A 16557-nucleotide genomic window follows, 5' to 3' on the forward strand; every position below is an offset into this window, starting at 1 on the left:
TATGGTCAGAAATCTTTTTTTTTTTTTTCCTAAATCATGATTCTAATTTGCTTAAATCCTGATGTTTTACAGAATGTAATTGGGCCTTTTTTTTTTGCTCAGGGTCTTAGCATAGTTTTTCACTTGCTGATAATAAAAGGAGAGAGAGAGAGAGAGAGAGAGAGAGAGAGAGAGAGAGAGAAAGGGAGAGAAAGAGACCATTCTAGGCAAGACAGGCAGTTATCTGTTTTCCCTTTCAGAAAGAGTGATAATATTTGAAAATGCCAACTCACAATTTCACCTAGGGATTATAGGTTTGAACATGAGAATTTTCTGTGCTGAGTTATGTTTTTATATTCATTTACCGATCCAGCCATTCATCCATTGGCATTTTTATTAAGCCTGCCCAGGTCACAGTGCTTAAGTCTGAGGATAAGATTGTGAATAGAACATGGTTCTTGTTTTAGGGAATGCTGTCTAGTGGGTGAGATAATCACACAGTGGTATGACAAATACTGTAAAAGAGGAATGAACACAATGCTGTGAGAGCACAGAGGGAGACAAATTTACTTCCTTGTGGGAGGATCAGGGAAGACTTCCTGGAGAGAGTGATATTTTCAAGGAGAGGTAATGGCAAGTACAAAGGCACAGAGGCAAGAAAGAGCCCATTCAATCATGAGGAACAAGCGATTTGGCATGATGGGAAAAAAGTGTAGACTTAAAGGTGATGCTAGAAGATAAAACTCAAAAGGAACGCAGGGGCCAGATTGTGATGGGCTGTGAATGTCTTGCTAAAGATTCACGCAAAGATACTGGTGACTCAAAGTGTAAGTGGATTTCTGTTTCCTCTTAATGTGTTTATTAAAGAATTTACAGTAAAACATTTTCTAGGAAAAAAAATTGCACAGTTAATTGGAAGGGATTGTGCTATCTTTTTTAGTAATTTCTTGGCATATCTAAAGGCTCTTATGCATTTGGATAGGAGCAAGAGTAGAAATGGTTGAGGAACCCTGTCTGTGACATAGCTTGCATGCCCCTCTTTTGCACAGGCCTCTCTGGGTTTCAGTCATTATGTTCTTCAAGGGACAATCCCCAGGTCATCTGCTTTTCATCCTGCCTGCACATTAATAATCAACAACAACAAACTAAATATACAAAACAACAATGCAAAGAAACAAAAAGCCCATCACATAGAATAAACAAATCATCATCATTTGTAATTCATTCTAAACTTGGTGAGCTGGTAGATAGGTTCTGTCTTTTGTTTTCAGCAATTTTAATGGTTTCTAGAACTTCTCCAGCATTTAACTCTCTCCAGTGCAGCATGATATCAAGGAAGACATATAAATGGCGGTTTCTTTTATTTTTATTTTGAAATTCCTTAGTAGTATTTTAAAATTCGCTTGGTAGGAGTTCAACACTTATTTCTTTAGTTTTGTTGCTTGTGTGATTCTGAATCAACAATGACTTTTGAAGTGAATGAAACAGTTTAGCAAACAAATCAGTTGAGAAACAAGACATTTGTTGTTTCCTGTTCTTTTTTGAATTTTATTTTTAATCACACAGGCTCATGCCCTAGAAAGTGATGTCAAGAATGATCTCCTAGAACTTGCTTGCATGTGTAAGACTGTAGTTTGCTGCAGGGTCACTCCACTCCAGAAAGCCCAAGTGGTAGAGCTGGTGAAGAAGTACAGAAATGCTGTTACTTTGGCCATTGGTGATGGAGCCAATGATGTCAGCATGATTAAAAGTAAGAGGATATTTGCTCAATGGGGTATGCTGCATACATGGGGTCCTCAGTTTCAGCATTTGGCAATATATAATCACTAGATTGCGTTAAACTTTAATTTTGCCAGTGATTCTAAAATGAATGATACTTCTGGGTCCAATGCTACCACCATTATTAGCATTCATAACAAAATTTCTTTGTCTTTAAATAAACCATTTGTGTATTTTTAGGCCAGAAAAGGACGTCGTTCACCTTATACTATTTGAGGAAGTAAGTAGGTACGGTGTAGAGGAAAGAACACCAGACCCACATTTGTAATATGTGACTTTAACCCCATCTTTGCCACTTACAATTGTAAAAACTTCTATAAGTCACTGAACTTTTCTGAGCCTGACTTCCTCTTTTGTAAAACTAAGATAAATACCTATCATATGCGTTTCATGAGATAATATATGTGAAAAATTGTAATTGCAATGGCTGCAAGTTTTCCATAAATAAAAGAGGAATGACAAGTTTCCGAAAGAGATCGTGGCTTTGTTTTGGGAATGACAGTGTTCCTCTTTCCTTTGTAGGTGCTCACATTGGTGTTGGCATCAGCGGCCAGGAAGGATTGCAAGCAGTCTTAGCCAGCGACTATTCATTTGCACAGTTTAGATATCTCCAAAGGCTTCTCCTTGTTCATGGAAGGTGGTCATATTTCCGAATGTGCAAATTCTTATGCTATTTCTTCTATAAGAATTTTGCATTTACACTTGTGCATTTCTGGTTTGGTTTCTTCTGTGGTTTCTCAGCCCAGGTTGGTAAAAAGCATGTTTTTTTTGTTTTTTTTTTGTTGTTGTTGTTGTTGTTGTTTTTTGTTTTTTGTTTTTTTTAATATGGTATTACAAATGACTCTTCTTCATAGCTCTTTCCTAATAATAATAAATTGAGAGTTTTTAATGACTGATTCAAGTGACAGTATTACAATTATGTAATTGATAGTTGACTTGAGCTTTGCACCCAAGAAGAATATGTATCTAGCTGGAATTTTATTTATTTATTTTCTTATTTAGATAGTCAACCAGTGAGTACTCCTTCTGTGCATACTTTAGTTTTTGTTGAAATGTTTTTGGTATGATGACAGGTAAGCTTGTAGAGTTTTAATTTAGAACAGAAGTCTGTGAATCACTAATAAGAAATGTTGAGGTATCTTTACTAGGAAGATGGTTTCTTATCTAACACACTAAATGTATCTGGGCCGAGGGTATATGTGTTTTATATTAGGGAGAAGTAATTGGTACTCTGACACTAAAGCTGTTTAGACAGCAATTCATCAACTAAAAGTTGATCTATAGATAATGCTGGTAGGAAGAAAGAAAAATTAGCAAATTTATAAATTAGGATTCTGTTTTTATCACTTCTTATACATTTTAAAGGATAGTTATTTAGCCACACATCTTCAATATCAGAAAAGTGTTGACCCAATGAATCAACTGTAAAATGTAATATCTATGTCATCTAAATATACTTATAAATTTTAAAAAAGTTTTACCAAAAACTTAAATGTAGATATGGCATTGACATTTTGAACAACACAAGAAAAAGATTGTCCTTGAGAATGAAATGGTAACCATAACTCTCAGAGATTTATCCAGTTGTTCTTCCCTTCTTTGGGTTTTATCAGTGACACTGGATTCAACGATATGCATGAAGGTGATTTTTTAAAAAATCATTTTATTCCAAAAAGACTGAATATAAATGAAATCTTGGCATCTTCTGTTCTCTTACATGTGCTGAGGGAGATTAGTGAATTCCTTTTACAATGAAAATACGTTTTCAATATTTTCCCTTTTCTGGGAAGCTGAGATTTCTTAAAGTGAGGTACATCTGTTCCCATCCCTAATTTTCTCTTTTTAGGATAACATGCCCCAAACTAAAAGTAGATTATGTTGATATTTTTGCCTTTTTTTTGGTTAATCTCTTGACAGTTGAAGTAAAACAGAGTCTTGATTTTAGCTACTCAGAATTAGAACTTATCTTAGTGCTACTTCAGAGTGGGCATGGGGCTGGGGATATTTACATGCTCATAATTCCTCCTTTGTCCAACAAAGACAAGCATGGGAATGTGGCCTGTGGCTTCCTAGTCTGTTGATTTTCCTTCCACATAAGAACAAAGCAAGACCATCTGCTAACGGGTGTTTCTAAGAGATCTAATTTTCATATTCCAAAGGCTTAAGGTTGAAGAATCTCAAGACTATGAAGAGACAAACCGCATTTAAACCTCTTAGAACACAGAAGAGTAGTCAATGATTTGTATGTGCAGACACACTAAGCTTGAATAGGCAACTGTTCGTCTAAGTTGTCTGTTAAAACTGTGAAGTCGAAACTAATGTTCTATGACTTCTAACTTCTACATTTAGATTGTTTTCTGGGTTCTGATAAAATTGGTCAGAGCCAGATGTTAAGCAACTAGAATTTTTATTCTTTCATCAGTATTTGCATTTTAAAAGAGCAAGGGAGAATAATAATTGCCCCAAAGACATGAGCAGCTTGATGGTTGAACCCAGCCGTAAGGCACACCACCTGTCTGTGATTAGGTTTCTGAAATGTTTGATTTAACAAACATGTTTCTTTTCTGTGTCCCTTTCTTTCCCTTTTGTTTTTTTACACTGAAAGCTCTAGTTAATTGCACAATCTTCATTTTGAATCCGTTGTTAGTTCCCGATGACCATCTGTGTTCTTTCCTAAGCCGGTGAATTGGGTTGGACCAGTGGTTCTCAAGCTTTAGCGTGCATGGGAACCACATGGAGGGCTGGTTAGAGTACTGCCCGCTGGGCTCTAGACCCTAGAACTATACTTTGAGAACCACTGGGCTAGAAAACCTAGAAGAATATCCCAAGTTCTGCTTCCTTGAACACAGACCAGAGTAAAGTCCAATCTGCTGACTTTTTGTTTTGTCAACAACATTAGACCCTATTACCTTTTCAAAAGCGGAGGGGCCAGTTAAGCAAACGGCTGATCTCCCCTAGTTGAATTTTTCCAGAGGATTTAAAATCCTTTCAGCCCTCTTGCCAGGTCACTGTCCCTGAAGCATATTTTACCTGCACTAAGGGCCGGGTGGACAAGGGATGTCCGTTCAGGGTACAGGATTTCTTTCCCCAGTTTAGCCAGTCTATTATGATCTCACCTAGCTTAACCGTTAGCTCCTTGAAGAAAAGAAGTACATCTAACTCATCAATACATCTGTAATAAAATCTTGAATGTTACCTGCCATATAGAAGGCCTTCTAGTCGTTTCATGTTGTTGGGTGTTTCTATAGCCCTTTCCCATGCTTGAGGCAGTTGCAGCAAAGAGAGCCATTCCGATGTGCCTACAGTCACTCACACAGTTGCCACTTACTCTACCCACCCCAGGGGCCATCACTGCAGGCTCCGGATCTGGTCTGTGTAAACGTGTGCAGCCTGACCATCACTGTGGCAAAAGGGCTCAGGGTCTTAAGATCTAAATGTGGTTATGGAACTGATTTCAGAATGTAGAATGCTGTTTTTTTCAGTTGTGTTAATATTAATATGATAGCCCAATAGTTAATTGGGCTACAGGTGATACATTTCTTAGTTATTTATGCATCCTTTCATTCTAGGAAACACATAGAGTGGATTTTCCAGGTGTTTCGGCTGGTTCTTGGCTGATTTAAATAGAGCAGGATACATTTTTTTAGACAGAGGAGGAATCACCATAGAAAAATAATTGGGCCTCTGAATAGGAGTCCTGGACTGCTATCTACTTTGCCCTAATTTGTATAATGACCTTATCAAATTGGGACCTAAGCTTATACTGGAAAGGGTACTTTGGTCCCACTATTTAAGGATTTCACTCATTTAATAAATATTCACTAAGCCTTTGTTATGTGTCAGGCCGTGGTGCCTCCCGGACCTTATGTGCTGGGTATGTTAAAAAGTGTGCTCTTGATGGGCATGGCGAAGTGTGATCTCACAAATTTTACTAGCTATTCATGTTGTGGAAGGTTTAAGGTTTTATTTCCACACTCGTCAGAGAAATAGATGGGCTTTCCAGGAGAATGCTAAGTAGCAATTGCTTATCACCTGTTGGAAAGTAGAGGACAGCCAGTCAGTGACAGTACCCATGTAGTGGCATCAATATTGTGGGGTCAGCTTCTTTGTAGAATCATGATATTGTTGACACTAACAAGTAGGGATACAAACAAGTCATAATTATAGCTAACATTTAAATAGTACTTACTATGCTTCAGGCATTGTCTAAATGTTTTACCTGTATTAGCTCAATAGTTACAATAACCATATGAAGTAGGTTTTACAATCATGGTCTATATTAGCTTAATTATGGTAAAAAATACATGACATAAAATTTACCAACTTAAGGATTTTTAAGTGTAGAGTTCGGTAGTGCTAAGTAGGTACACATTGTTGTGTAACAGATCTCTAAAACTTTTTCATTCTGCAAAGCTGAAACTTTATATCCACTGAATAACAATTCTCCATTTCCCCTAGTCCCTGGCAACCACCATTCGACTTTCTTTTTCTATGAGTTTTACTACTTTAATTACCTCATATAAATAGAATCATATAGTATTTGTCTTTTTGTGACACGCTTATTTCATTTAGCATAATGTCCTCCAGATTCATCCATGTTGTAGCATGTGGCAGTATTTCTTTTCTTTTTCAGGCTGAATTGCGTTACATTGCATGTATATACTACATTTTGTTTATCCATGTATGCATCTATGGACATTTGGGGTGTTTCCACCTCTTAGTCTGTATCAGTTCTTGTTCAATATTTTCTAAATAATATTTGGGAGTTCTACTGTCCAGTAAATTCTGTTTCTTCCCACTCTTACCTCCCCATCTTCTCTCTTCAGGCTTAAAAATTTACAATTCACATTAGTCTGTGAATTGTAGGCTCTGACAAGTCTGAATGTAAAGAAACACTACTATATTTGACTCCAGGATGCATATATATATGTATTCTCACATCTGACATCTCTAAAACTTGGCTATGTCTTTATAGTCAAAAGTATATTACAATATCCTTTGATCTGGATTGAAGTCAGGTTTTCCAGAGAGCATTTGTGTGACTTCTTCCATTTCCCTGTGGGCACTGCTGCCAGCCTAAGATCTTTCTCTTTCCATATATTTTTTGAATTCAGATTGCAGATTCTAGTGAATAGCAGCTTGAGGTCCATGTTTTCAAGAGAGATTCTGTCTCTCCCTTTAGTTAGTGCAAAGCTGACACAGGCTAGTTTCCTTGCAGTCGCTTTCTGCATGAAGATTTCTCTTTTACACTGAGGTTGTAGCTCTTTGTTGCCCTACCTTTATGGGAATGTCAGTTTCCCCATTTGGTCGAATTTTGGCATTGATAATGGTATTTCTAACAATCAATTGTGCTTTAGAGTCAATGAGATTTGGCATTATTACCCAAACTCATTTGGCATGGAATGCTGCTTTTCCTTTTGTGTGTGTATGTTTTTGAGACAGTCTCACTCTGTCGCCCAGGGTGGAGTGCAGTGGTGTGATCTCGGCTCACTGCAAGCTCTGCCTCCCGGGTTCAAGCCATTCTCCTGCCTCAGCCTCCGGACTAGCTGGGACTACAGGCACCCACCACCATGCCCGGCTAGCTTTTGTATTTTTTAGTAGAGATGAAGTTTCACTGTGTTAGCCAGGATGGTCTCGATCTCATGACCTTATAATCCACCCGTCTTGGCCTCCCAAAGTGCTGTGATTACAAGCGTGAGCCACCGTGCCCAGCTGGAATGCTGCTTTTTCTAAGCAACACATATATCCTGTAGAACAGGTGCCATATGGAACTCACTTTGGGAAATTCTGGAATAGATGCTTCTATAGCAACAATTTCAAAACTTGACATTGCCTTGCTATTTACCCCAGTTCTAGTGTTTTGAAAACAATAAGACGTACAAAGAGCAAAATGATGCCAAGAATATTGTCCCCATAGGAACAGGCTATTTATGTTTCTCCCTTTACAAAAACTTCCACTTTAGTAATTAACTCTAGTCCAAGGGACAAAATACCCCTGTTTTATATACCAAAGTAAGGGATTACATTTAAACTTCTGCAAAGTCTTTTCCATTATTCTCAAAGATTTTTTTCATATTATAAAAATATTTATATGTGAATATATCTCAACTTTTATGCTACTAAAATCATATTCTTTTACAGCTTTCTTATTAAAAACACAACTTGTCACACTTTGAGAAAGTTCTCTTGATTTACGTTCTTCAAACATGTTATTTTTCTTAATGACATTCTGAAACACAGATTATAAATTATTTAACTATTCTGAGTCTATAGACATTTAAGATTTTTTTTTTTTTTCAGACGAGTCTTGCTCTGTTGCCAACCTGGAGTGCAGTGGTGCGATCTTGGCTCACTGCAACCTCCGCCTCCTGGGTTCAAGTGATTCTCCTGCCTTAGCCTCCCGAGTAGCTGGGACTTCAGGCACATGCCATCACACCCAACTAATTTTTGTATTTTTTAAGTAGAGACAGAGTTTCACCATGTCAGCCAGGATAGTCTCAATCTTCTGACCTTGTGATCCACCCGTCTCGGCCCCTCAAAATGCTGGGATTACAGGCGTGAGCCACTGTGCCCAGCCCAATATGTTGTTTTTAATTTAATAATTTCTGTCTTCCTTATCTGTGAGTCACATGACATTGTCAACTTGCTAATAGAAAGCAATAAAAATGCTTGCTATAAAGACAAAATAATGAAAAGGACAAACTCTTGCCTACCTAGAACTGGTTTTCTCATTGGGAAATAAAGAAGTGCATAAATTAATAAGTCTAATAGAAATATTGTATTTAGTTCGGTGCAGTGGCTCACGCCTGCAATCCTAGCACTTTGGGAGGCCAAGGTGGGCAGATCACTTGAGGTCAGGAGTTTGAGACCAGCTTAGCCAACATAGTGAAACTTCATCTCTACCAAAAATACAAAAAATAGCCGGACATGGTGAAGCGTGCCTGTAATCCCAGCTACTTAGGAGGCTGAGGCAGGAGAATCACTTGAACCTGGGAGGTGGAGGTTGCAGTGAGCCAAGATCACACCACTGCACTCCAGTCTGGGTGATGGAACAAGACTCCATCTCAAAAAAACAAAAAATGAAAACGGAAAAAACAAAACAAAACAAAACAAAAAAACACACAAAAAACAACTTGTATTTAAAGGTAATATGAGAGCATGGGGAAAGGAGAAATGTGTGATCTAGGATGACTTAGGAGGATCTTGAATGACTTAGGCACAGTTAGTCTGCAAGCAAGTGTGTGAATATTTTAAAAATTAAGTGGAGATCTGAAGGCCTGAAATTCTAGCTCCCTTCAGGGATTTGGGGCCTGATTTGCAGAAGGGTGTGAGACAATGGAGTAAAAGGAGGACATCCCTCTCCTCATACACTTTCCCACTGACCTGTAATTAGCTAAAATATTGTAATTTCTAAAATTGTATTTAACACCAACTCATTCAGAAATACCTTTCAAAAACTGCATGGCGTTGAAGGGGGAGCTTACTTAGCAGTGTTGTCTACAGCAAGAAGCCTGTTCTAGAGCAGGTGTTCTACCACTGTAAAGATGGAAACTCCGGTGTTCCCCAGCCTCACCCCACATGGGAGTGCCCTGGCATGTTAGCGGTACTGAAGACTGGCTGTGCAAGTGACTTGGATTTGGAATTGAGATTGGCGGGGATCATTGTCTCTTTTCCATTCCCTGTTTTCCCTGGAAGGGCCTGATTAGCAACAGGTTTAACTGAAAAATGTTTTGGCTTTTTTTAGTCCTGTTTTTCTAAGGACAATATGCTGTAAATGAGGCAAGTGAAAAGAAAACACATTTGTAAGAACATTAGTCTACAGAGAATGAGAATTTTTGAATGGGGGACAATTTCACCGTCATACTCTCTCACTCCCCGTTAAGATCACCCAACATGTGGCTTTGGCCTCCAACACCATGTGGCGGGTGATGAGGCTTTCTTAGCCCTTAAAGCCCCTTAGATAGCCACGTACTTCGTCTTTTAAAGAAAGTCAGCTGTCTGAGATCTTCCCACTCCCTGCCACCCCTCTCCTAAACTGCTTTAACAGAATTGAAAGCTCCATAGTGAAATGGAGCCAGTAGTAATAACAACTCCAAGGCCTGGCAGAGTTGGTAATAGCTGGCATCTCTTTAGAGGCCATTCCCGGGTAGGCCCAATCTTCCGTCACTTTCTCTGTCCAGTCCCAACAGCAGTGAGAGTTGCACACATATTCTCCAATGCAGAACCTATGGTCTGAATGCTTGTTCATTTACCAACAATAAACTGGGTGCCAGTTTAGGACCAGGTCCTCTGATGCCCCCCCTCCCCCAAGGAACAACAGAGTGAATCAAAGGGATGCCGTTCCTGCCCTCAAGGAACCTACAGTCTGGGAAAGATTTTATTTTCATAAATGCAAAACAAATGTTGAATAACCCCGTAATCTCCTTTCTCTTATTTCTCTACCAAAAGTTTCTTTTGGAATAAATTTACTATGGATAAGCCATGTCTTGGGGCCAACCCTGTCAAATCCCAGCATCATTCATAAGCACCTAAATATTCTTCCCTGTACCTCTCAGCAGATTGTTTGGAAGTAATCCTTTCTTCAGTTGAAAACATCTGACCAAATGTAAACAGATTCTGTTTTTTAAGACACAATGTTGACTTTCTAAAACACTAGTTTAATTATTTAATGAAGTGACATGTGCTATTTCTTTACTACATCAGTCTGTCTTTGGTGCCTGGTGGATTTTATCCAGGCAATTATTCTCTGAGGAGAGCTCCAGTAGATTCCAGCCAGTGCCCCATCCTGGTAGGTGGGCTGGGGCAGATGTGTAGGCAAATCCAGCTGTGGTGTGCAAGGCTTCAAGAGGCCGGATGGGTGGGAGCATCACTGCTTGTGGGATGATGGCACTTAGGACATCTGTGATGGATGGTCATGTGATGTAGGCTGGGCTGTAGTTGGTTTATGGACTTTCCTCTGGTTAACTTCAGTATGCTGCTTATGTTGTGATTGGCTTGGGATATACAGTGAAAAGAACCCGCAGACCAGACTCCCTTTTGTTTCCTATATTGGGTGGAATTTCCTGGGAGAAGCAGTGGGAACAAAGAACAAAAAGTATGTATCTTGTTGAAACCTAGAATCTTTACTCTGGCCGAGAATTTCAGAGATACTGAGTCCAGTCCCTCGTTTTACAGAGGAGGAGTCTGATGCCCCAGGAGCTGAGGATCAGCGGTAGGCAAAGCTAGGACCGGAACCAAGTCTTCTGGGTCGCGCTTCAGTGCTCTGCCTACTCTACCTGATGATAAGTGACCTCTTGGGTTGTTATAAATTTGGAAAAGCTAATGGCTATATCCTTTTTTTAAAAAACAAAACAAAACAAAACAAAACAAAACAAAACACTGTCTTCCCTAAACCCCTAATCAGCAAATGTTTGCTTTATTTGGAATCTAGAGGAGAAATGTCCAGAAACACTCAGTTCGATATGACTATGTGGAGGAAATGAGTCCTCTATTGAAAGAGACCTCATGTCTTGTGCGATGTGTCATAGCTTAGTGCTGTGGGAGGGACGGGCCTGTCCCTAGGCAAACTGTTTTGTAGAATCATCTGGAAGCTTGAGGACACCTTCTGCTGGCAAACGCTCCAACTCAACTGCCACTGAGAAACAAATTAAATTAAATTTGTTCTAATGAGATTTCCAGCCAGATTTCTGCACCAGAGAGGTTTGGATAAAGGAGACTAAGTCTCTAAACTGAATCATGGATGCCTTTTAAGGACATGCCTTATCCCAATCTATTATTGAAACCCATATGAGTTTTGTGGAGTTCACTGTGGGTTTGGAGTCACTATTTATACCTGTAACTTATTTTAAAAGCACCCTATGCCCTCAGGACTTTTCATAAAGAGGAACTGTCCCCCACCAAGGATACAGCTAAATTTAAAAAAAATTAGTTGAGGTCCTATTTAGAAAATTCATGCTCAAAACTATGCAACTACTGGTACTATGTACTTGTGAGAGGATATTATCTGATAACAATTTATCATTGTCAGTGAGATACAGGGCTGTGTATGGTTTTTTTTTTTCTTCAATTCTACTGTGATATGGAAGCAATTATCTTGTCAAGGCTGGAAAAACTTTAGTTCTGTCAAACAGTATAATAAAACAACAAAAAGCTTGGAAAGTGACATGAAAGAGTGCGACTAATCTTAAGGCTTTGATGACTTCGTGGATTTGGTTACCTGTGAGCCCATCTCCACCTGGCATGGCAGCTCTGCTCCCCTCACCTTCCAGATGTGCTCTGGGGAAAGTCTAGAACTGGACGAGTGTGCAGGCCTGGGTCACTCCTCCTGGATGCTGCGAGCTGGTTTTTACTAATTACACTAATCAATAACAGATGTGCTGAGGCTAAGCGCCTCATATTTATTCCACAGTGTGTTTTCTTTAAATGACAAATGTTTTTTAAGGCCCCCAAAAGGTCATTAGATAGGTTTTCTCTGCAACACATAGGAAAAGGGGGATACACATCTCCAAAGAGGTAGTAAGTTCGTCTTGTTATTTGAACAAGGAGCTCGGCCAGTGGTCGAGCAGAAAGAGCAGAAAGCCCTTTGTAGCTGTTTGAGAACTTTATTAAGGTTTATTTAAATGTGTCATTCTATAAATCACAGGTTTTATGTTCTCCAAGCTGTTTTTAGATTGTAATTTGTAGCTGGAGTATTTTTAACTATATAAAATGGTTGATAAGGCTGATAAATTGCTCCCATAAAGAAGGGAGCAAGGAGAAGCTTTCCTTAAATAGAAAACAGTGAAGTTGGAAAATGAACTCTCCTCCCTCTTTTTTTTCTGATCCATGAAGAGACACTTATAGGATTTTAAACAGACCTGTGACATCCATCTTGCAGTGGCATGGGCCTTTTCTCTCTGTTCAGAATATTGGAGATAGGGAACAAATATTTTCGGAGGCAGGAGGTGGCAATGGCTTCCCCTGGTGATACAGGCACCTTAGGGAAAAGAGTTTCTTTGTGGGACTCCTTTCATAGAAACAATCTGATCACCCAAAATCAGAGTGTCCAGCCTAGAAATCTGAAAATGAATCCTCACCCCTCAACCCCCCCCTCCCCCTCTCTTCAGGGCATGCTGTCAACCTGTGTTGGGTGGGTTGGGGAGGGAAGAAGAGGTGGTAGAATGCCTGAGCATGCTCGGAAGGGGAGAAACAGGGAGGTTGATCTGGGCTCGTGTGCCCCTCTCAGCTAGTCCTAGTCACCAGAAGGGGGACTTAAAATTTTTCCAAGGGGATTTAAGGACTGTAAGAAGAAGTGGGGCATTTACTAGAATAGCTATTTGAGTAGCTGCAGATCTCTTGCAAGGATTCTTGAACAGAAACCTGTTGTAGAAGAAACATTGCTTGACCGGGAGCAGTGGTTTATGCTTGTAATCCCAGTACTTTGGGAGGCCGAGGCAGGTGGATCACCTGAGGTCAGGAGTTCAAGACCAGCCTGGCCAACATGGTGAAACCCTGTCTCTACTAAAATACAAAAATTAGCCAGGCATGGTGGCAGGCGCCTGTAATCCCAGCTACTCGGGAGGCTGAGGCAGGAGAATTGCTTGAACCCAGGGGGTGGAGGTTGCAGTGAGCCGAGATCATGCCATTTCACTCCAACCTGGGCAAAAGAGTGAAACTCCATCTCAAAAAAACAAACAAAAAAAGATTGCTTGTAGCCTTAATTTCTGTGAAAGACCCTGAAGTCTAAACTGTGCTAAGCCAATGCCCATAACTGGCAAAGTTGGTTTCTAAGGTAAAGGACTCAGGTTAACACATTTTGGTAGATCCTGAGATAAAAACCATAATTAGAGTGAACAGTGATTGATATAATTAAGTATTCATGAAGAAAGTAATTGTACCAAGGTACTAATTTTTCTTTAAATCTTGTTCTGATGTTATATTGATCTCATGGCTACCATAGTTTATTATAGAAATAAATATCTATGGTTGTCTCAATAAAGAATTCTATTTTGTAAAATATAATTAGCATGAAAATGTACCTTTTTATTTACTCATTAAACACATCGCTTGAAGCTTGCATGCTCCCCTGTCCTCCCTCCTTTCTTCCTTCCATCATATGGTGCTCACTTATTGAGCACTGTCTTTCAGGTGCTGTAGTGGCATTTACCTCATTTCATCGAATACTCACAGCCTCCCTATAATCCTGATTTTATAGCCGAGGAAACCAAGACTCAAAGAGATTGAGTATCCTACTCAAGTCCACACAGCTGTCTGCTGACTCCTTTACCCTTAAGACACCAGCTTCCTTTAATTGAGCAGGTGCTGAGTTTGGTTCTTGGGCCCCATAGGTGAGTTAGATTACCCGCTGTCAAGTAGCTCACAGTCTCGTGAGACGGGGCTGGGAAGCAGCATATAAATAATTGTAAGTCAGTAGTTAAGAAGCAGTGAGGTATGGGGGCATCATGGAACTACCAATGAGTGGTCCGGAAGCCACTCACGGAGGTAGGGAGTGGCCAGGGCTCAGAAAGGCTTCCTGGAAGACCTGCCCACCGCCCCATCTCATGCTGACCCTTCCAGGATCAAACATATTGAAGAAGATGAGAAGTAAGAGGATGGGCATCCTAGCAGAGGGGACAACAGGAGGAAAGTTCCAGAAGTGAAGCATAGCTTGGGCAGGAACACAAGCCGTCAGGTATTTGGGGAGTAATTTGATATGGTGTGTTGGAGAGAGAGAGAAATCTCAGATTTCTGATTTGGATGCTGGGGTGGATGTAATGGTATCAGATACTGGTATAGGGAACCCAGGAGGGGCAACTGGTTAAGGTAATATGAGGATGAGCTCTCGTCTTGATATATTGAGTTTGAATCTATGGTGCATCTGTGGGAAAATGCCTAGTAGAAAGTTAAATATGTAGCGTTTACTAAAAAGTTGTAAAATAATTAATTCAACAAGTATTTATAGAGCACCTATAGTCAACAAAAATAGAGTATCTACCAATGACTAGATCCTGCTCTGGGCATTAAAATTGTAGTTGTGAGTAAATTTCTGTTTTCATGGAGATTATATTCTAGTGGGATGAAGACAGATAATAAAGAAAGAAATCAATAAGATAATATCAGAATTGTTAAGAAAGAACTTGGTAATGTAAAAGGTCTCATTGAGAGGGTGAGGTGACACCGGAGCTGTGACCCAGGTGTTCAGAGAAACTTCCACGTGAATACCTTGGGATTAAAGTGTTCCAGGCAGAGGGCACAGCCAATGCAAATGTCCTGAGGCAGGAATGAGCTGATTAAGTTGGAGAAAGCCCATCAGCAAAGCCTCAGCTAGGTGAAGGAGGGTGAGAACGTTGGGAGGTGAAGTTGAAGAGGCTGGCAGGGGACCAGGAAGGGCTCTTAGGACATGATGAATAGGGAGTCTGGATTCATTCCAAGTAAAATGGAAAGCCGTTAGAGGGTTTTAAGCCAGGTCAATGCTAATGTTGTTATTTTAAATCAGTGGTCCTCTATCTTTTTGGTACCAGGGGATGGTTTGTTTCGTGGAAGACAATTTTCCACAGACGGGGGGATGGTTTTGGGATAAGACTGTTCCACCACAGATCATCAGGCATAGAACTGGCATGCACAGTTCACAATAGGGTTCATGGTCCTGTGAGAATCTTATGCAGCTGCTCATCTGATAGGAGGTGGAGCTCAGGCTGGCTTGCCTGCCGCTCACCTGCTGTGCTGCCTGGTTCATAACAGGCTATGGACTGTTATAGACTGTTGGGGAGCCCTGTTTTAAATGCCAAAAAACAGCATATAAAATTGTGTTTATTGTATGCTCTCAATTACGTTAAACAAGGTGAGGGAAAAAGCCTTCAAGGAAACTTTCTTTTTTCTTTGGAGACAGAGTTTCACTTCTGTCACCAAGGCTAGAGTACAATGGTGTGATCTTGGCTCACTTCAACCTGTGCCTCCCATGTTCAAGTGATTCTCCTGCCTCAGCCTCCCGAGTAGCCGGGACCACAGGTGCACACCGCCACAACCAGCCAATTTTTTGTATTTTTGGTAGAGAGGTTTTCACCATGTTGCCAAGGCTGGTCTTGAACTCCTGAGCTCAAGTGATCCACTGGCCATGACCCCCGAAAGTGTTGGGATTACAAGTGTGAGCCACCGTGCCAGGCCAAGGAAACTTTCCAAATGACACCACTGATTGAGAGAGGTGGTTTCATGCAGTGGTCAATGTTGCGGGCACTGAAGTTCATAGGCTTGGAGTTGGCTCTGACACTTGCTTGGCTGGCAGTTCTCAAACTTTATGATCTCAGGACCCCACTCTCAATATTTATCATCTTAGGAATGAAAATGAAGAAAAAAATCTAAACACTTTTATTAATTTGTTAAAAAAATGGTGAACCCATGACATGTTTACAAAAGTAACATTTTTAAGAAAAATGCTTATTTTCTGAAACAAAAACAAGTTAATGAGAAGAATGCCATTGTTTCACACTTTTGTAAAACTAGTTAACATAATAGAAAACAACTGGGTTCTCATAGCACCTGCATTCAGCCAGCTGTGATGTCACATATCGTATACACTTATGAGAGAATGGGGGGAAAGGGTAAATACATAACTTTTTGTATTATTTTGAAAATAGTTTTGACATTATGGATCCCCTAAAAGGTTCTGAACTATACTTGGAAAACCTTTTTTTCCCTTTGTGTTTTAAAAAATATAATTAAAAAGTTGTGGGTACATAGTAGGTGTATTTATTTATTGGGTACATGAGATTTTTTTTTTTTGAGTTTTTAGAGATTTTATTTTTTAATTTTTTAAATTTTTAT

The 16557-nt window shown here is 39.8% G+C and overlaps 1 protein-coding gene across 1 annotated transcript in view; it reads left to right on the plus strand.

The window, feature by feature from the left end:
* LOC108523656 (probable phospholipid-transporting ATPase IM) overlaps positions 1 to 16557 on the plus strand; it is a 261994-nt gene that overhangs the window by 217956 nt on the left and 27481 nt on the right. The window contains 2 exon segments of the mRNA XM_017864379.1: positions 1546 to 1729; positions 2281 to 2504. Of these exon segments, the coding sequence (XP_017719868.1) occupies positions 1546 to 1729; positions 2281 to 2504 (408 nt within the window).

Source organism: Rhinopithecus bieti, unplaced genomic scaffold, assembly GCF_001698545.2.
Source record: "Rhinopithecus bieti isolate Rb0 unplaced genomic scaffold, ASM169854v2 scaffold_76035, whole genome shotgun sequence".
Taxonomy (NCBI): Eukaryota; Metazoa; Chordata; class Mammalia; order Primates; family Cercopithecidae; genus Rhinopithecus; species Rhinopithecus bieti.